This window comes from Taudactylus pleione, unplaced genomic scaffold (genome assembly GCF_031769625.1).
Source record: "Taudactylus pleione unplaced genomic scaffold, aTauple2 ptg000184l, whole genome shotgun sequence".
In the NCBI taxonomy this organism is placed as follows: domain Eukaryota; kingdom Metazoa; phylum Chordata; class Amphibia; order Anura; family Myobatrachidae; genus Taudactylus; species Taudactylus pleione.
The window spans coordinates 4,225,001-4,247,587 of NW_028284586.1; the positions used below are offsets into that span (position 1 = coordinate 4,225,001).

The window sequence follows — 22,587 nt, forward strand, 5'->3', positions numbered from 1 at the left end:
ATACACTTCCTGGAGATGACGTGTGCAAGTGGGCGTCTTAAGACAGGCTGGTGGGCATCTGCATACACCTTGAGATCGCACGCTAAGACATAGTGGGCGTGCTAATGCCTTGCCTTACAGAAATTTGACCGCTCGCCTTACAGAAATTTGCATACGCATCTAGCGAGCGGGTCTGAATCAAGCCTTTTGTTCGCTGAAGGGCTGGAGAGCGGTACAATAATGAGTGTCTGCAGGCAACAGTGAAGAATAGTGGAGGTTCCTTGCAAGTTTGGGGCTGCATTTCAGCAAATGAAGTTGGGGATTTTGTCAGGATTAATGGTGTCCTCAATGCCGAGAAATACAGGCAGGTACCTATCCATCATGCAATACCACCAGGGAGGCATCTGATTGGCTCCAAATGTATTCTGCAGCAGGACAATGACCCTGAATGTACAGCCAATGTCATTAAGAACTATCTTCAGCGTAAAGAAGAACAAGGAGTCCTTGAAGTGATGATATGAGCCCTGATCTCAACATCATCGAGTCTGTCTGGGATTACATGAAGTGACAGATCTTTGGATGAGAAAGCCTACATCCAAAGATCTGTGGTCAGTTCTCCAAGATGTGAGGAACAACCTCCTTGCCGAGTTCCTTCAAAAACTGTGTGCAAGTGTACCTAGAAGAATTGATGCTGTTTTGAAGGCAAAGGGTGGTCATATCAAATATTGATTTGATTTGAATAAACCATTTACACTTCTATTTTTGAAAGCATCCTTACTTTGCAGCATTTTTCCACACATACCACCACTCCCCTTTATACATTTGTGGTAACTACTTTCCCCGGGCTCAGTGGGGAAGCTATCACAGGAGTGGTCAGTACTGGCTATACCAAGCAATTCATTCAACACTGCCTGAGGAAGTGGCCAGGTGCTGTGAAATGCGTTGCAATTTTAAGTGATAATTTCATTTTTCTTTTATGTTTTATCTTTTGAGTCTGATTTTTAACCTGTGATACTTGTTTTTAAATGATTTTTAAATGTATTTTTAATTATTCCTCTAACCATTGGTGCCTACAATAGTGAAAACGAGTTTGTTATTTTTACATGTCGTTTATCCATGACAATAGTGAGATGTATTATGATGCCATTAATCTAACTAATAATTAATTTGATTATTATTTATACATTTTTGTTGGGTCATCCCTTATTTGCCAATTGCAGCCCATATTTCATGTTTGGGTAAGAGGGTGTTTGACCATATATCTTAAGTGCTGACACTACTGTCACAGGCTGTGTTTAAAAAATGACAGTTAGGAACTGGTTGGCTGGTACTTTACCTCCGTCCACTTGATCAGCATCAAAGGCTTAGTAAATAGACCAAAGTCTCCTTAGGTTGCAGAGATTAAGCACCCATTAGCGCCGCTGCTACATTCATTTTCTCGATACCAAGCGATGCCTGTCACAGGCTGTGCGCATGGATAAATAGAATAAATCCCTTAATCAAGCGCAAAAAACTGACATTTTTGCTGGCTTTAAGAATCTTCTCCCTTTGGTAAATAGGCCCCTGTAGCTTATAGTGTAATAAAATCACAGTTACTTTTGTCTGTCTAAAATCAGTTCATTTTGATATGACACCGTACCCATCCGATATGTACAGGTTATCACTTCTTGCTATATGTCTATGCTACAAAACACACTCGTGTGTGTTTCTGATATGCATTCCAATACAAGATACTCACAGCAGCGGCTGTGACATGTTGGTTTATGTGAGGTCCACATCTTTGTTGTCAAGTTGTGATAAGTTTACATGTAACAAAAGCAAGGCAGCTGCAATAATAAAACCTTGTTAGGATTCTAGTGACTAAGCCGCAGCTTGTGACTGCTGTAATGATCCAGTAAAACTGTGATACATACAGTGGTGTAAATTCATCCCATACGCCCGGAGGCAAGTTATAATTTGTTGCCCCCCTGTCACAGCTGCTGACACTGTAATGTAGCAATTTGCATGCAGACAGGCTATAGATAGACAATGACAGCAGCTGATGGTCTGACATGGAGCTCTCCACTAGTGTATGGTGGCTTCTCAGGTGTCGGGAAGTGGTGCCATGTATTGGGCGGCCATGACGGTACACTCCGGGTACATAGTTACAGCCCTAAGTGGGGTGAATATGTTGTGGACAATGGAGGAGGTGCCACTTCAGTGCTGGAGCCCGGCGGAAGGCGCCTCCATTGTCTCCCATAGTTCTGCCCCTGGATATATATACCTATATTTGTAGGTGGAGAGTGATGTTATCAGTTAAAACTGGACAGCTGTGACATAATCATCATTGGGGTAAAATAATATAACCTTTGATAAACATAAGGCTATCACTGACTAAGCTGACTGACCAGCTTTCAGACTCCAGCCAAAATGCCAACTGTGCTCCCTTTAAATCTCATTCTAACATCCTGTCCAGCAAAGAAAAAAAATCATATTTTTGTATTTGTGGGATAAAATTGCTCATTATCTGGAATAAAACACTGCTCTTCCTGGAAACCCATTATCTGGAGTAACAGATTGTTCATCCTGAAATCAAATCCCCGTGCTACATTAAAAGATGTGTATCTACATAAATTCAAGTAAATGGTACAGGAAATAAAAAAGAGGATCACAATACCACATAATAGCAATAGCTATAAATGGTTCTAGCACTGCATTACCAAAGTGTAGTGAGAGACACCTATTGTATGTGTTCTGCATATTATCAGAGTAATAAAACATAGTGACGGACTCTGATGTGAATTTATATACCCTAACATACAGTAAGGGTATTATAGTTACATAATTAGCAGGGACGTGCAATCAGGGTAGGCAGGGGAGACAGAGCCTATCCTGTCATACTCCTGAGATTTAATATAAAAATTATTAGAATAATACAAAGAAGATATTTATAACTTATAAACATCTTTGTTTATTGTAATCATTTTTATAGTTAACACTCACCAGCTTTGTGGAGTTTCCTGCAGAGAGAAAAGATATGAGGCAGCAACAGCTCAGCCTCGCTTCTCTATAGTCAGACACTGCTTGCAGAGCTGGGGGTGGGGCTACACCACAGGCAGTAAGCTGCACAGAAAGAGAGCTAACAGAAGCATGCCTCTGAGTATGGGGGCGTGCCTTGAGCACTGATGGACACCTTGGATATGTCATGTGACCAGGAATGCACTGCAGTGTTTAGAGATTGGAGCTCAGTCAGCAGAAGCAAGAGAAGACACAGTGATGCAGGTAGGAGAATCAATGAACACTGAAGCTTAGTGTCCTGAGGGGAGAGTTACAGTGAGTAGGGGGTAAGACAGGCTCCCAGGACTCAGACCCATCTCCATGTGTGCCCCACCAGCCACTGACCTCACCGCACGTCACTGATAATTATTAAGGTAGAAACAAGACGTGCATTTAGTCTTTACTAACTATATTACTTCATTAATATTGCTCATAAATAATACGAAGTTTACAAAACTGAAATTAATGATATATAGCTACTGTCCGGGATGTAGTTAGGAGACCGGCGGCCGCGATGCCACCGGTCTCAATGCCGACAGGAGAATCCCGACAAGGGACTTAAGATAGGCGTTGAAATACGACACCTATATTAATCCCGACGCCGGAACGCCGAATGACGCCAGCCCGAACGTGGTAGGTTCGGGGTGCCTTTAGCTTTAGCCGTGAGAGGGGGGGAGGGTTAGGTTTTGGGGGGGAGGTTTGGGTTAGGCACCACTGGGGGAAGGTTAGGTACTAAGGGGGGAGGGGTAGGTTTAGGTACTAACGGGGAGGGTTAGGGGGTGGGGTGGGCTAGGGTTAGGCTACAAAAAGGGAGGATTAGGGTTAGGGGGGAAGGGTTGAGGGTAAGTATACTTACCCGACCCCTATCGGGATGCCGCTGTCGGTATTCTGATGGGAGGCATCCAGACAGCCAACATTACATACCGATTGTTCTGCAGCTGGATGGCTGTCAGGTATATCATTATAAGTGAACGATTGCATTTACACTGCTTGGGGACTCTAAAATGTGCAGCCAGGGCTGTTTATATATTGCAGAAATATTTTTATGATTTCTCTAAACAGAAACCTGCACACATTCTACACACACACACACACACACACACACACACACACACACACACACACACACACACACACACACACACACACACACACACACGTATGTCTAGTATGTGATGCCCACATAATACTGCTCCCTTCACTGACCTTTTCCTCACCAAACTGTTTTATAAAGGAACAATAATAAAGTATGCCCACTGGATCCCGGTGTAGTCTTGCCACATCGTTCACAGTGCCAAAATCACTTTTGGGACTACGACCGATGCAGCAAAATTACACCGGGATCCAGTGGTAAGTCATACGATGCCAGATTACTTTATCTTTGATATATGTGTATTTATCCATTATGAATTGTTTTATAAAAACATACTGTACTTCACTTTGGTGCTTTTAACAAAGACTATGCGCGTAGTTGAAAAGCGTAGGAATATTTGGGACTTCTGGTGTAATTAATATAAAGGGGCATATTCAATTTGGAGCAAAAGGTCAGTAGACGGACTTTTCGTCATCATCAGAGGTTTTAGCTTCGAAAAGTCATCTCGCTCGTCCGCGCTTATCCCCATATTCAATTCCAAATCGCAGAAAACGGGACCCGGCAAAAATGAAATCGGCGAAAAGTCCTGTCTTTTTTGGGAAAATCAGCCTAACACCCCCCTAAAGATGCTCTGACATAGGGGTTCACAATGAGTACCACCGAATAGCCCTGCTAAAGGTATTTTGGGTTTTTAAATGGTCTCAATAGGTGCTATTTAGCGTCTTTGAGCAAGTGGTGAAGAATAGTATTTAGCACTGTTTTTTGGGAAAAATAAGTATTCCCATTACATTTGGGGTACATGAAAATGGATGCAAGCATATTTAAAAATCGCTAAAGTGAAGCATTAAAATTCACCAAAAAACGCACCTTCAGAAAACACCTGCAATCAACAAAACACCTCCCCCACACTTGCAGACCCCCCAAAGGCTATTTTGCTAGTTTTTGAATTTGTACCCCTACTTTTAACTTTTTCGCCCACATTGTCAAAGTGCTTTTTTTGGGTGTCCTTTGTGTTTTTTTAAGATTTTTTTGACACAGTTAGCATCAAGGGGGGTGTACAAAGCATGCAGAATGGTTTCCGCACCTCGAAACCACAATTCTGCACTTTTTTCCACCGGGTATTCATAGGCGAAACTTTTTCGCCTATTACATTGCATTGCGTTTTCGCACCGGCGAAAAGATACTACAATTGAATACGGCGATAAGTGAAATCGGAGAAAATGACGTCATCGGCAAAGAAGTTTCGCCGAGAACGGGTTTTCGCTCCAAATTGAATATGGTCCTATATCTTATATACTACTTTTATTGCAAGTGTGCATTTTATAGGGTACTAAAAACATGTATTTGAACATATTACACAAAGTTCTTTTTTTCCTGTTTACTTTCTTTCTGCAGGTCATGTGAAGCTACTAACCGGGGCTTATAAATGAAACTACATATTGGGCAAATTATACAAGGCTTACTTGTTCCCTAATTGCATTTGGAGGATACACACCTATTCTGGGCTGCTTAATTATTTAGCAACCAACCATCTTTGAGAGAGTTGTTTCTTCTATGACGCTATCTTCTTCAGATGTGATTTTTTTTATTATATTTGATTGTGTACCCCTGATGAAGTCAACTTTAACGGACAAAACGCATAAGGATTTTTGGTGCTTGGTCTACATGCTACGAGGAAAGATCCTGTCATTGAGCTCACACCCGTAAGGGTGGGGGCAAGATTATTTACCATCTCTCCTTTTAGTGGCAATGGATGTTTACACCATTTTTATGCTGCAAGCATTGTTTTAATTCATGTCAAATCTTTTATTGAAGATAAAAAGATCAATTGAAAGACTGTATCATTAATGGGCCTTTGGCCTTATCTTGGGTGATTTTGGTGAGCGGGTATATTTTCTAGGTACATTTTGGTCATACCCAATTTCTACATTTAAAAATCCATGATGATTCAAGTGGAAAGAACCCTATTACAGTTTCAAGAAAATAAATCTGCTCTGAAATAGTTTTCCTTATTTGATGGACATATAAACATTCTTCCAATAGAATTTTATATAGCGCTCTTTGGTTTTTTGTATATGATTTTAAATGGACCCTTCATCTACATATAAAGGGAGCAGCCACGTTGTGGGCTAAACTAATTTTGATGAGGAAACAGTGTATCAATTCAATAGGAACAAGCCATGATAGGTTCCTAGGTAACTGATAGGCTGACTGATGGTCACATGTTGGTACTATATCTGGACACTATATCAGGAATAGTAATAATAATGAAAATAACACACAATATGGCTGTCTGCACTGAACATACATATTTGAAATATTTACCTAATGGGCCAAAGTTCCTTCTTTCCTGAACGAGAGCATGGAAAAAACAGAGGCCAAATAGCAGTTTCTGCCACATCTCAGGATTCTTGCAGCTGCTGAAGAAAATGGGGTCTGATATCGGATCATTCAGGTATGATCGCAGCAGATTTGCCCGCAGGCCCTTTGGGGGTTCATTGGTCATTTTGATGCCATTCTGGAGGATGCTAACAGGAAACTTGTCAGAGGGATAACTAGTCAGCCACAGCCTGAAACAGAAATAGTTATATTACATCAGTGTATTTCACCAATCGTGTACCCACCACCATAATGAAATTATATATCGCTGCCAGCGCTCCTAAACACAACAGATAGATTGTAGTTGTTGCGCAGGTTTTCTGAATTTTACAGTCAGTTCAGTGTATACTTATTCTCATCTTGCAACTACAGTATGTTTCTACCTTAGTCACAACTTTGAAGTAAGACAATGTTTCCAAAATGCTACAAAGTCACTTATATGGCTAAATATCTTAAATAAAAATTCAACTGAAAATGTAAATTATAATGAAAAACTCCCTCCCTCAAGAAAACAGAAGGAATGTGGTGTCTATGATACTGACCCCACCCCCCCAATCTCCCTCTCCGAACCCTGTTACTTGATAAATGGCAAATCTCATGCAGAAGGAGATGGGAAAATGTGGAATTTTAGTGCTCTCATAACAGCACAGCCATCCAGTCTATACTCCCAATAAATAAAGGCACTGTAATGTCAGAGAGCTCTAATCTTAAGCTTTCCTGCAGCAGGAGAAGTGAGCAATGGTTGGGCAATGGAGGCAATAGTAGTGTGGGGAAGATGAGTGTGAAATGACGGGAGTTCTCAAGTCCCGCTACTTTAATGGCTTTAGAGGGGTAAGCCCTGTGATACCTGCAGGGACCAAGCACTACAGAGAGTAGTCAATGTCAATCTAAAAGTGAATGTGTAGTTCTGGCATATAAAGAATGTACTTCATGATCTCATATATATATATATGTATATGTATATATATATATATATATATATATATATATATATATATATATATACATATATACAGTCAGGTGCATAAATATTGGGACATTCACAGAATGTCATATTTGGCCTCTATTCACCACCACAATGGCTTTGAAATGAAACAAACAAGATGTGCTTTAACTGCAGACTTTCAGATTTAATTTGAGGGTAATTACATCCAAATCAGGTGAACGGTGTGGGAATTACAATGGTTTCTATATGTGCCTCCCACTTTTTAAGGGGCCAAAAGTAATGGGACAAACTAAACAATCCTAAACCCACAGAAAGCGCTACACCATGTGCAGTCAGTGTGTGCTTGAAACAAAAAATCGCTCTAATGGGTTAAATCCAAAGATGCATGTCAAATGATGCAACAGTACAAAGGAGTAATTATGAACATATCAATATTTACTGTATCAAAAAAAATGGGAAAAAAAATATCCCAGCACTAAAAGACCTCACTAATGCGATGACGGTAGTGAGTATGTGGGATTGTGGCACAATAAAATCACAATAAATCACAAATCATGAATGACATAACATAGGTCAAATGTACTGATGATGATCAGCTGTATGGATAGTGACCACGGTGGGTCACAGGTGTGGAGGGATGAGGCAAAAAGGGGGGAACCAAGCAGTAATAGTAGAATGGTGATCCCAAAGTCTCAAAAAAAACCGTAGCAGCGGCGTCCCGCTGGGTGATGATTCACAGGTCGGTGCCCCGGGGGTGTCTTCCCGGAGAGGGAGTACAGCTACACACTCTGGTGCCTGGGGGCTGGGTCCTGGACGTGACTGTCGGCTTGCCGTGTGTGTGAGCGCGCCCGCGTCACGGGACACGGAGGAAGCCTACACGTCTGAATGGAGGGGACACAGCAGCAAAAGCTCTGGTGAACCTAAGCAGTCACCGCTGCGCCCCTTTAGTGAACAGGACACTTACCTCCCTCAGTGGTTGCCAGGCGGCCACTCCTTCTCCTTGCCGGCTCTTATCTTCCTTCGGGTGTCGTCTGGGATATACGCTGTCCGGGTAAAACCTTGTGGCTGCCTCGTCATATATGCTGGAAAAGCAGGTCTCACTGGTGTGGGCAAACGGCTGGAGACACGTGCCTGACTGCGGTGTGTGTGATGTCCTCCAACGTGTTTCGGCTTCCGCCTTTGTCAAAAGCAGTGAGACCTGCTTTTCCAGCATATATGACGAGGCAGCCACAAGGTTTTACCCGGACCGCACCCTTTTTGCCTCATCCCTCCACACCTGTGACCCACCGTGGTCACTATCCATACAGCTGATCATCATCAGTACATTTGACCTATGTTATGTCATTCATGATTTGTGATTTATTGTGATTTTGTTTGTGCCACAATCCCACATGCTCACTATCGTCATCGCATTAGTGAGGTCTTTTAGTGCTGGGATATTTTTTTTCCCATTTTTTTTGATACAGTAAATATTGATATGTTCATAATTACTCCTTTGTACTGTTGCATCATTTGACATGCATCTTTGGATTTAACCCATTAGAGCGATTTTTTGTTTCAAGCACACACTGACTGCACATGGTGTAGCGCTCCGAATATTCTTTTGTTATTTACCTTTTGGGAGATAGGACATCCCCATTTTTTCGAAGCAGCTCCCCTGTGTAACACACGCTTATCTTGAAGCGCAAGGTCCTCTCTTTCTTTTATTAAACAATCCTAAATCTAACTTTCACTTTTTAATACTTTGTTGCAAATCCTTTGCAGGCAATTACAGCCTGAAGTCTGGAACGCATAGACATCACCAGACGCTGGGTTTCACCCCTGGTGATGCTCTGCCAGGCCTCTACTGCAAATGTCTTCAGTTCCTGCTTGTTCTTGGGGCATTTTCCCAATTCTTTAGAAGACTAACTTTAGTCTTCTAAAGAATTGGGAAACAGGATGAACTATTTGACAACAAATTCCGCCCAACTGACAAGGACAATATAGTGGCAATTGATATGCCACGCTGTAAGTTATGGCTGCACACAGATATAAAAGGAAATATGAAATCATGTAATGTATGTACAGCCACGCCATGGTTTGTTTCTAGTTGATGCTGCTATTCCATTAATCTTTTGGTTTCTGATGATCTATATGACAGGGCTGGCAAATGCTTTATAGGTTTTCTTGCTGATGCATTGATCAGTAATCTATTTGTGACACACAGAGGATGGATGATACCATAAAGCAAACACTTCTGTAGTATGCTGACACCATTAAAGTATCCTACCTGTCTACAGATGATTTCTGTGCGACTCAACCTGCAATTGCGTACCTGAACTTCTCATTGGTATTCTCTGGTACAATCGTCTCCTCGCAGATCTTTTCTAGAGACGGCATCCAGCTTGTTGCCAGGTGACAGTTCTGCAGGACTACCCAGGTCCCGTCCTTAATGGCCTGACTGATCATCCTTGCTGCTATCGGCCCCTGGCCTTGCCCAAGTGATATAGTCTGGATGTTTTCCCCTCCCATGCCGAGGTCATCAGCAAACTTCAACAGGCCTTTGTGGTGAAAAACAATACATAAACAGGTAAGTAGCATAAGAAGTAAGGCATTAGGCAGCAAGCTGACCACAGTACAGTGATATATACACCTAGAATATATTAAGGAACATTTCTGAAAACTGTTTCACTGGTAACTGAGCAAAGTGTGAAAAAATGGAGATGTCACCTATAGTAACTTGTAAATAACCGTGGAAGAAGGGTGAGAAAAAGGGGGAATACCTGAGCACAAGTGAGAATTTAAAGAAATACTATATAATTCCACTATCTAAGATAATAAGTCTTCTGATAGGAAGAAAAGATAACTCAAGTGGTGGAGCACCCGAGAGCGTAGATCAAAAAGTATACGGGAGAAAAGACAGAGAGACTCATCTTTTTGGGGGCACTTTTAGTAATAAAACTTACCCTTTATTTAAGTTATTTAAAATAACAGATAACATTTCATTCTTCTGTGTTAATCGAACACTTGTGGCCTGAGACAGCTGGTAAATACACATAAATGTACATACACAGAAAGGTTGGCATTTCGCTGAAAATTACAGAAGGGCGCCCGCTGTGCACGAGCGGGTGACTTATGGCAGTATAGTGGCATAGTACAGCATCAGATGCAGTCCACACTTATGAAGACGGTATAATTGTCAGCAGGTAACTTTCTTTTATTTCACGTATTGTCAAGTACCGGCAGTGGGCTATCAGACCTTGCAATACCTACAGGCATCAAGGTCCACCCACCTTAAGGGAAAGGGACACATACATTACTGCTTCTACTTTAAGTAACACTACAAGGGATGTGGCACCACTCAATCACCATACAAATGCCTGGCACATGGAGAGAAACAGCATGCACCGTCTCACTACATTAGTGATACATATATATATATATATATATACAGTGGCGGAACTCCCAGAGACAATGGAGTCATTTGCCGCCGGGCGTCAGCCCTGCAGGGGGCACCTGGCTCCATTGTCCTCGGGAGCTGCATGGAGAAGGAGCGCCGCTGATCGGCGCTCCACCTCCATTGGCGTAACCACGGAGGGTGCAAGGGGTGCGGTCGCACCCCCTGCACCCTCCATTTGCCGGGCGCCCGCTGTGTGTGTTACCAGTGGGCGCCCGGCTCCTATTCAAACCCCCGGCGGCAGCCGGAGGACGGAGCTCCCTCCATCTTCCGGGTCCCGCAGTGTACTATGGGAGTCACGTAATGACGTCACTCCCATAGTGCCGAGGAGCGGACGCCGGGGATGGACGGCAGCAGCACTGGAGCGCGGATAAAGGTAAGTGTTTGTTTTGGTTTTTTTTTGTGTGTGCGCGATCACTACTGGGGGCAACTACAGGGGGCTCACTACTGGGGGCAACTACAGGGGCCTCACTACTGGGGGTAACTACAGGGGCCTACTACAGGGGCTCACTACTGTGGGCAACTACAGGGGCCTCACTACTGGGGGCAACTACAGGGGCCTCACTACAGGGGCCTACTACTGGGGGTAACTACAGGGGCCTACTACTGGGGGCAACTACAGGGGCCTCACTACTGGGGGCAACTACAGGGGCCTCACTACTGGGGGCAACTACATGGGGCTCACTACTGGGGGCAACTACATGGGCCTCACTACTTGGGGCAACTACAGGGGCCTCACTACTGGGGGCAACTACAGGGGCCTCACTACTGGGGGCAACTACAGGGGCCTCACTACTGGGGGCAACTACAGGGGCCTCACTACTGGGGGCAACTACAGGGGCCTCACTACTGGGGGCAACTACAGGGGCCTCACTACTGGGGGCAACTACAGGGGCCTCACTACTGGGGGCAACTACAGGGGCCTCACTACTGGGGGCAACTACAGGGGCCTCACTACTGGGGGCAACTACATGGGGCTCACTACTGGGGGCAACTACATGGGGCTCACTACTGGGGGCAACTACAGGGGGCTCACTACTGGGGGCAACTACAGGGGGCTCACTACTGGGGGCAACTACAGGGGGCTCACTACTGGGGGCAACTACAGGGGCCTCACTACATGGGGCTCACTACTGGGGGCAACTACAGGGGCCTCACTACTGGGGGCAACTACAGGGGCCTCACTACTGGGGGCAACTACATGGGGCTCACTACTGGGGGCAACTACAGGGGCCTCACTACTGGGGGCAACTACAGGGGCCTCACTACTGGGGGCAACTACAGGGGGCTCACTACTGGGGGCAACTACAGGGGGCTCACTACTGGGGGCAACTACAGGGGGCTCACTACTGGGGGCAACTACAGGGGCCTCACTACAGGGGCCTCACTACAGGGGCCTCACTACTGGGCAACTACAGGGGCCTCACTACTGGGCAACTACAGGGGCCTCACTACTGGGGGCAACTACAGGGGCCTCACTACTGGGGGCAACTACAGGGGGCTCACTACTGGGGGCAACTACAGGGGCCTCACTACTGGGGCAACTACAGGGGGCTCACTACTGGGGGCAACTACAGGGGCCTCACTACTGGGCAACTACAGGGGCCTCACTACTGGGGGCAACTACAGGGGCCTCACTACTGGGGGCAACTACATGGGGCTCACTACTGGGGGCAACTACAGGGGCCTCACTACTGGGGGCAACTACAGGGGCCTCACTACTGGGGGCAACTACAGGGGGCTCACTACTGGGGGCAACTACAGGGGGCTCACTACTGGGGGCAACTACAGGGGCCTCACTACTGGGGGCAACTACAGGGGCCTCACTACTGGGGGCAACTACAGGGGCCTCACTACTGGGGGCAACTACAGGGGCCTCACTACTGGGGGCAACTACAGGGGCCTCACTACTGGGGGCAACTACATGGGGCTCACTACTGGGGGCAACTACAGGGGCCTCACTACTGGGGGCTCACTACTGGGGGCAACTACATGGGGCTCACTACTGGGGGCAACTACAGGGGGCTCACTACTGGAGGTACTGCATAGGGGGACCATTACTGGGGAGCACTACATAGGTGGGCACTGCATATGGGGACCACTACTGGGGGAATTATATAAAAGGAACTGGATAATGGGGGCGGCGGCAGCTGGGGCTGGCATAAGTGTAGGGGGGTGGTTCATTTTAGTTTGGGGGGGGGGGGAAACCAACATTTATCTTGCCTCTGGGCACCTGGGATGAAGTTACGCCACTGTATATATATATATATATATATATATACACACTACTTCTACTAATTTCATACTCGGGTACTCTCATTACATGACTTGTTCTGGGAATCCCTGCGCCGGTTTCAACAGGGCTGACTGGCATCAGAAGCGGGCCAAACTGCGACTCGACGGGGGATCCCGATCTAACTGGCATCAGAGATAGGCATCCTGCGACTCGACGGGGGATCCGACGTCCGACATATTGGGCGGTCCCCCCACACGGTGCGATCGAGTGGCCGACCGCCCGGTATGCCGGCTCCCCCATCCCCCGCCCGCATAGCGCTGCATGGGATTGCACATCGCATCCCCTGATCGACTGAACCTGCAGTAAGATCAGGGGGTGCGATGTACGACCCCACGGGTGCGCGCTAGGTCCGACATCAGGCCCATACATGGTGCGATATAGCAGCCAAATCGTACCAATCCGTCAGATCGGCTGCTTTATTGCACCGTGTATGGCCCACTTTAGTCGCACCTGCCATCCCTTACCAGGAATGTAATGCAAAACCCACAAATTTAAGACATGCAGAACATTCATATTATTATATTTAAATTCAAGGAATTAAAATTATTTCTACAATCTTGGATAGGAATGCTTTACTTTATAAAATTACTGGAAATGTGAAATGTAAAACCATAATCACATGGCACATGATATGGTGGATGTTATAGAATCTTTAAAACACTTTCTCTGTACTGTGCACTGTAAAATCCTTACCCTCCTGCGCTCCTCTCTGTCGTCACATTATATGCAAAGAACTGTGAGTCTCTATGTGTGAGTTTGGTCTGTTTGTATGTATGGGCCTGATTCAGAGGTGAACATCAATGCAGAAGCGGCTGTGACTTCATGCTATTGTCGCAGCCGATGGGCTGTAATCTGCAGGGGTGCACAAATAGTCGCACTATTAAGCGGACATCGGCTGCACCATTGGACAGTAGAGCACCCCTATGGTTGCTCAAAATGTCCGATGGTACATGGGCGCTGGTGCCAATGGAACTGCATCTGACGCAGTCTCTGACTCCGGCACGCCCTAACACCCTGGCCGATGTAACCACCCCCCAGTCACTGCCCAGGAACGCCTATCGGAACTGCATGTATCTCAATGCAATTCCCATCTGCTTACCCTGGCAGTAACTATTTGGATGCATGAGCTTGTGCCCGTTGTTTTATATGCATTCACCTCTGAATCAGGCACTATGGACCTCATTCAGAGTCGGTCGAAGCAGCCGCACGGTCGTACGCCACCGATGTTTGCTACACTGCGCATGCGTAAAGTTCGCAATGCGCGTGCGCAAACTAGCCGCTACGATCAGAAATTTCTCTCTCCTTGAATACAGCCAGGTCGGTAGTTTGAGTGACAGGATGAGGCGTTTGTGGGTGGTAACAGGGGAAGGTGCTTGAAAACGGGGGAGTGGAGATCCGAACGCAGGCGTGCCTAATTATGCGAACAGCGTTTTATGGGAGTGCATACGGTTTATGGGAGTGCATAATTAACAAAGTAGCGTCATGGCACATGTGACATGGGAGGTTTTTACACTGACATGATCGTAGAGCTTAAGAGAGGGTATGGTCAACCTTAAGCTCTACGACCAGTTCCGATGGTTCCCGATGGTCTCGATTAATCCATATATGCCCGGAGATGACGTGCAATGCATACGAGAAGGGGGCGTATATTTTTGAATTCCGGCCGCTTCCTCCCCTTGGTCGGCTAGCTACCGATCCGATCTTAGGGACGCAACTTGCGAGGGAATCATTTGCATATCCGGCCCCTTTTCCCGTACGACCGTGCGGCCGCTCTGACCGACTCTGAATGAGGTCCAATGTGTGTGTATGGTGATTTTGAAAAAGAAAATGATGATTTGTTTCTGATGTGATCAGATGCATGATAAAACATACCTGCTATTTAACTAATTTGAAAATAAACTTTGGATTGCTGCTTTAAGTGCACAAAGTTAACTTAAGAATTATTTGTCCACTTATTTCAGGTGTTGGGATACCACCTATGTGTATTTACGTTGAATATATCTCCAGTATTTTGGACCCATTCTTTGATGGATCATAAGCCTGCAAAATGCATCAAAGTGTGATCTGTATGGGAGCTATGATGTGACCCTAACCACAGAGTGTTCACTCCCTGTGGTCGGAAGACATTATACTCTTCCAGCTGGCCGTATACCGAAGTCACAAACCGCTCAGCTTGAGGCCTAAGACCCTGGGATAGAGACAGGCAGTGGCACGGCTTCTACTGCATGTCCTACATCTTGAACTAATCTCTTACACCTAGGCCTTTTGCTTGCTCGGCTGCACTGTGTGCAGACACTCTGGGAGTCAGCTGGCCAGGACATGCTGCACCTGTGTGAGGCCAGGGTCTGGGCCCTGGGGCCAGATGTCCACCTCACATATGTGGGGGGCTCATCACCCTCCACAGGCCCAGCCAGCTGATGTGTTACCAGGTGCTAAACCTCAGCTGCCTGCGGCCTAACCAGCTCCGGTATATGTGCAGACTGAAGGCCGCGGCTATAAGCCTCTGCTGGAGCCTCCGGTTAGAGGTGTAGGAAGATCTGCACTATCTGTGAGGAAATTTGCAGGATACACTGCATTGTAGCATTTTATTGAGAGCTGGGGAGAGACAGGAGGGATGGGGAGATAGAGAAACAGTATAAAAGAGGGGCAGAGATTTGAGGGATTAGGGGGAGAGAGATGGGAAGGTGGAATAAGAAAAAAGCCCGGCAATGTTGGGCATAATAGCTAGCAAATACAAAAAACTAGGAACCCTATATTGATCTGGAATTTACCTATGCAATTAATTTTAGGCTAAGACAGAAAATGAATGATTTTTTACCTGCCATAGGATCAGCACCAGGAGATAGCACAAAAATCAATGGTGCACAGCAGTTTGAATCATTATAACTTCCGGCAAGGTCAAATGTTGGTGGCTCAATATAAGTTTTGCCCATGTGTTCCGTGATGAATTCCTGAACTGCTGGCACCATTTTGTCAGGTCGTAGACATCTAAGTATAACCATGCGACTTAACCCTGATAATTCTTGCCATTCATCGGGAAATGCTTTGTCTTGGGGCTTAAGGGAGTCATAAATCATCTTCCATTCTAAAATATTGCTTTTAACGTGATCCATCAAACCATGAAGTGGTTGGAGATTAGAAGCACGTACAATTTCAGACCAAGATTTATCAGACAGCCACTCAGGAACTGGATTTGGGTAAGGGTTATCAAGTGCCACCCCACCGGTCAGGAGAAAACGCCAGATTTCATCACTTATTTTGTCTTTTCCTTTCATAATGCCGATTGTTAGAAGAAGTGAAAATAAGAGCTTGTCTTTTTCAAACAAGGACCTGCACACATTGTTGTAAATACTTCTTGTAAAATGATGAATTATATTGGAAATTCTTGTTTGAAGGTCTTCACTCTTTTCACTATGCGCAAGTGAGTGGACATAAAGGTTAATGAACCATGTCAATGAATACTGATACATTGGTTCAATATTGGCTAGATCAGAAATGCAGAAAAATATAATGGAGGAATGGATGGCTACTGGCTTGTACCCCATACGCGTTTCATCAATTTCCTTTTCTGTAGTGGAGGCAATTTGCTGCTTCTCTGAAATTTCTTCAGACAGGAGTTTTGATGAGGACAACACCTTGATAGCGGTCTCATCTTCTAAGATGTTTCCTTTTGAGGAGGACAGAACCTCTAAAATTTTGTCTTCAATCTCTTTCAGCTGCTTTTTGTTGGCTGCGCTTTCAACGATGAGTTGGTTCTTTTTTTCTTCTAGTTCTGGCTTTTCTTTTGCAGCTACAATGCCAAGGAGTTGGTCTTGCAGGCCCAAAGGTGTAATCATAAAGTTCAGAAGGCACACCTTTACGGCCACTTCTGGAAGATAATGTGGATTTCGTAATCGAGTCGTCATATAAAGTCTAAAATCTTTGGAGTACTCTATAATGTTTTCACCCAGTCGGATATAATCAACCCCTTGTTGTTTAAATATTTGTTTCAATAATAGTGGTTCCAAAACAGCATCTATTTCTTCTCCAATATTTTCAAGCAAAACTGGACTTCCAAACTGTATAGCATTTTCTAAAGTTCTTATATATGTTGAGTCTGACAATTTGATGACAGAGAGTTTGTTGGCTTTCTCCATGTTTTTTATCCACTTGTTGGCCTGCCCTTGAGGATCAATCATCAAAGCCCATCTCCTTGAATTTGAGACAATAATACCATTGTCTATAGAAAAGGAATCAACTGGTAGACCAGCTATCTGCCAAGCCCGGATTTTAACAGGCTCGCCTAGGGTAGTACTCAAGATGAAATTACTTGAGCAGGGTATTTTCTTTTCTATGCATAACGCATGCCACCTGCTTTGACACCGTTGACGATAGTCTACTGTGAAAGAACCTAGGTAAGCTACAGTTCCAGAGGACAGAAGGACATCCCCAGTAAGGTTTGTGTACTTTATCCCTAATAATCGTGCCGCTTCTGTCCATCTATCTTTTTCCCCACCAAGACCACTGATCAGTTTCTCAGCACGTACTAGTTTCTGAGAACAGATCTCTATGTTTTTCTCTAGTTCTTCCTTCTTGTTATTCATAGCAGTGAACTCATCATTCAAAGCTTGTAAGCGGTCCTCCACTGCTTTCAGCTCTGCTCGCTTAGTGTTCAGCTGCTGCATTTGTATGAACAGTTTGCCCTCTGCTTCTTTAAGACGTTCACGTTTTGGAGCAACCACTTTTGCCACACGATCATACACCTCCATGGCTCTAACCCACTTGCAGAGACCTTCACAAGCCGAGGACACATTCTTAATCACAGATGGCTGAAAATCTTCATGGTTAATAAATTTATCTCTGATTTTCTTCATAAATGCAGGATTGATGTTATCCTTATCAAAGACTTTCAAACTCTCTAGAAACTTCAAGTCACTCAGAACCTTTTTAGATGGTCCCCAGAAGTCTTCCACCATTTTACCTGGTAGACAAAGAAAGCAATAATGTCAACTGTAATTTAAGTATATTCAGTTATTTAAATTCAATGTACATTAAAGGGAACATGTCACATTTCTCTATCAGCCATCAAACCTTGTTCATTAAATGGAAAATGGAAGCTTTTCAGAAGAAAATTTGCTGCAGGTCCATTTGGATGAACAAGTCATGGACAACAATTTCTAGTGCAATATGTGTGCGGATTGGGCCTGATTCAGAAATGTATGCTACCGCAGCCGAGGAGCGATTTTCACAGCTGTGGATAAGCGAAAATATGCTGCAACTGCGGCCGGGACATGTACTAAGACGCTCACCTAAGCCATCGCAGCTTCCCACAACTGTGTACACATACGCAGCATCGGAAGCAGATCATGCAAACATCGACTCCTTCAGTGAGTCCATGGTCACTCAGAATGGCCGCCGTAGCTGAGATGTGGGAGCCCTGTTTCCTACATACGGGACCGCAGATGCAAGATGTGACACGCCCCCAAAACAGTAGAGACACACCTGTATTTTTAACCCACAGTCCCCATTGCCTTCCCCAAACGCTCCCTGTGAATAAAGACTTGCATTGTATGACTACAGTAATGTACCTTGACGTACGCACAGTGCGACTCAAACACATGCGCAGGGGCAAAAAATTGCTCCATTTGCAAAAACATCGGCATAACATACAACTCTTAATCAGGCCCTATATAAATGACTGATAATAAATAAAGGTTTTACTGCGTTTAAGAAAAAACTGAAGAACTAACATTTTATAGATTCATGCTACTTAATAATTATTAATATATCTCTGACTAGTTTCGCTCCTTTAATGGGAGCTTTATCAGAGATATACCTGCCCAGTGCTGACAAAGTGCAGAGTGACATTGCCTTGTTTTCTGGAATCTGTAGCAGTTACTGCTGTCCAGTAAAGACTGTATTATACTGAGAATTGAGCCCTGAAAGAACATTATTGGTCTCATGTTACAGCTGTTATAGGGACCAAAAGCTCCTTTTACCAGCGGTGAGTGACATCATAAAGCCATTTGGAGATTGGAGCCGCAATTACTTACCAGTGCTGGTCCCGCTTTTGGTCTAAGCGGAGACCCGGAGGATCATCAGTGACGTCAGGCCTGAGGGGCTGTAGATGTCAGACGCTTCATTTAACAGGAACGTGCATGTAGGTTCCAGTTATCTGAAGGCTCAAATACTTCCACCAAACAACTAGGAGTAAAAAACCCAAGATGTGTGTAATAGGAGGACTTATTCATCCATCCAGCACATAATTATCGGGACTCCGTAATACGTTATATTGTGTGGTGAGATCACTGACAAATTGATATTATTTTGAAACAGTCTGTTACTGATTGCAATGAATATTTTTCTTTCCGTGTTTGAGGCTGTCCATATCATATTCTTACTCTGCAAAACTCTGTCAGCAGTGTTACATATTTTTAATGAGAAGCTTTAGATGTTTAGTTTTTATATACTGATGTATACGTATTTATAATATAAAATATATTGATTTAAACAGATGGTGTCCTGAATTTTCTGTTTCTGCCATATTGGAAACATTACCCTTTTGATTAGCGCATCACCATTTTTCGGTTTAATTTATTGTTGTTGATGTGAGCCCTCACAATCTCTCTGGGTGTATTACTGCTTTTATAATTTAACTACTATTATTAGCACCAGGTATTGGGGGATAGTGGTTAGTTTCTATAATACACTACCCACCAGATTAGAGGCATAGTACTATATACTATGTACCAGATTATAGGTATGGTATAAACTATTCACCAGATTAGAGATATATGGTATATACTATCCACAAGACTAAAGGTACACTATCTTCCATATTAGAGGTATGCTATACACTATGCACCAGATTAGAGGTACGGTATACACTATCCACCAGATTAAAGGTATAGTATACACTGTCCACCAGATTAAAGGTATAGTATACACTGTCCACCAGATGAGACGTAAAGTATACACTGTCCACCAGATTAGAGGTGTGCTATACACTATCCACCAGATGAAAGGTATGCTATACACTATCCACCAGATTAGAGGTATGGTATACACTGTCCACCAGATTAGAGGTATGGTATACACTATCCACCATATTAGAGGTATGCTATACACTATCCATCAGATTAGAGATATGATATACACTAACCCCCAGATTAGAGGTATGCTACACACTATCCACCAGATTAGAGGTATGCTATACACTAGCCCCTAGGTTAGAGGTATGATACACACTATCCATCAGATTATAGGTATGCTATACACTAGCCCCCAGATTAGAGGTATGCTATACACTAGCCCCTAGATTAGAGGTATGCTATACACTAGCCCCCAGATTAGAGGTATGCTATACACTAGCCCCTAGATTAGAGGTATGTTATATACTAGCCCCTAGATTAGAGATATGCTATACACTAGCCCCCAGATTAGAGGTATGCTATACACTAGCCTCTAGATTAGAGGTATGCTATACACACTATCCACCAGATTAGAGGTATGCTATACACTAGCCCCCAGATTAGAGGTATGCTATACACTCGCCCCCAGATTAGAGATATGCTATACACTAGCCCCCAGATTAGAGATATGCTATACACTAGCCCCCAGATTAGAGATATGCTATACACTAGCCCCCAGAATATTAGAGATATGCTATACACTAGCCCCCAGAAGATTAGAGGTATGCTATACACTAGCCCCCAGAAGATTAGAGGTATGCTATACACTAGCCCCTAGATTAGAGGTATGCAATACACTAGCCCCCAGATTAGAGGTATGCTATACACTAGCCCCCAGATTAGAGGTATGCTATACACTAGCCCCCAGATTAGAGGTATGCTATACACTAGCCCCCAGATTAGAGGTATGCTATACACTAGCCCCCAGATTAGAGGTATGCTATACACTAGCCTCTAGATTAGAGGTATTCTATACACTAGCCTCTAGATTAGAGGTATGCTATACACTAGCCCCCAGATTAGAGGTATGCTATACACAAGCAATAACCAAGATGTCAGCTGTGCACTAGCCTCCGACTGGAGACTTCTTATACACAAGCAACCAGAATGGATTCCAGCTATATGCAAGCCACCAAATTGATGTTGTACACACATATACATACAATATAATCGCTGCGCATGGGCAGTGTGGCATTTGCGCATGCGCAATGGCTAACAGCCGATCTGCATAAACATCGGCATTACATAAATCTCGGAATCAGGCCCATACTTCATAAACTTTAATTAATATTGATTGGTTCATTTATACATTTATAAAACCATAATATATATATATATATATATATATATATAGGCAACTCTATACAATGCAGAGAGTATCTTAATAAATAATATAGAGTAGAAACGTTAAAATGGTCTTGATTCAATACCAAGAGCATCTCAATGACCAATGTACCATAGATATACACTTCGGTATGTGGTCATGAGCTCACCACCCACTATATGAGTGCTGGCATGTTTAAAGTTATAACTTCCACACAGGTAAAATGCTGAAAGAGCAATAGACTCATGTTGAGATCCCGGCGCCAGCATTGTGGGGTGAACATACTTACTGTACACATAGTGAATGCCGACCTCCCATACCCAACCCATATACTACAGATAATCTAAAGAAACTACAATACTAATCAAAACACAAGGTACATTAATGACTATTATTCAAACCTACCCTGCTTTGGAAGCCACTATAAAAATGTAAATCTACCAATCTCTTGGGGTTTTACAACACAGGATCACCAGATATCTGTTTGCTTTATAATGCAGGCAAACCCAAAACTCTGGTCCCCAGTCCTCTGGTGGTGACCCAAAGTATATACTTACCCTTTACTGTGTCCTTGTGCACTGGAAAATGGGTTTCTCTATTTAGGGCTATTCAGAGTCTTACCCAGTACACTGTGATTGGTGGATAGTTCCAGCCATACACCAGTTTGTGTGAGGAGCTCCTGGCAAACTTATTGGTGAATGACAACCACCACCCACCAATCTGCTTGCTAGAATCTATCTACTGCTTATGAAAGTTGTAACCACAGAGTTCATGGCCAGAGGAATGAATCTTGTTATCCAGCCTGCTCTCCATCACAGTCCACTCCTGCCTATCTGAGTAGTTTTGGAAAGTTATTTGTTGCATTCAAGCAAATACACTTTTTTTTGTTGAGCAACAGCATTTGAAGTTAGTGTTATAGCCCCCATTCACCAGCGTCAGTTTGCTGCGATACTGCGATCCCCCAAAGCCAAGTCGGAGGATCAGTGAAATCCAACATGTTGGATTTAACAGATTTATCCATCACTATCAAAATATGATTGTGATTCGCAAATCTCTGAAATTTAACATGTATAATTTCACTGATCCTCTTACGGATCGGACAATAAGCCGCCTGGTGCATGGGGGACTTAACTTCCTTGAATTATGAT

At 44.1% G+C, this 22,587-nt stretch overlaps 1 protein-coding gene across 1 annotated transcript in view; it reads right to left on the minus strand.

The window, feature by feature from the left end:
• DNAH3 (dynein axonemal heavy chain 3) overlaps positions 1-22,587 on the minus strand; it is a 468,553-nt gene that overhangs the window by 34,213 nt on the left and 411,753 nt on the right. Inside the window, exons 52-54 of the mRNA XM_088476199.1 lie at positions 15,984-18,125; positions 9,748-9,973; positions 6,434-6,678 (exon numbers count right to left, since the gene is read on the minus strand). Of these exons, the coding sequence (XP_088332325.1) occupies positions 6,434-6,678; positions 9,748-9,973; positions 15,984-18,125 (2,613 nt within the window). The remainder of the gene's footprint in view (positions 1-6,433; positions 6,679-9,747; positions 9,974-15,983; positions 18,126-22,587) is intronic.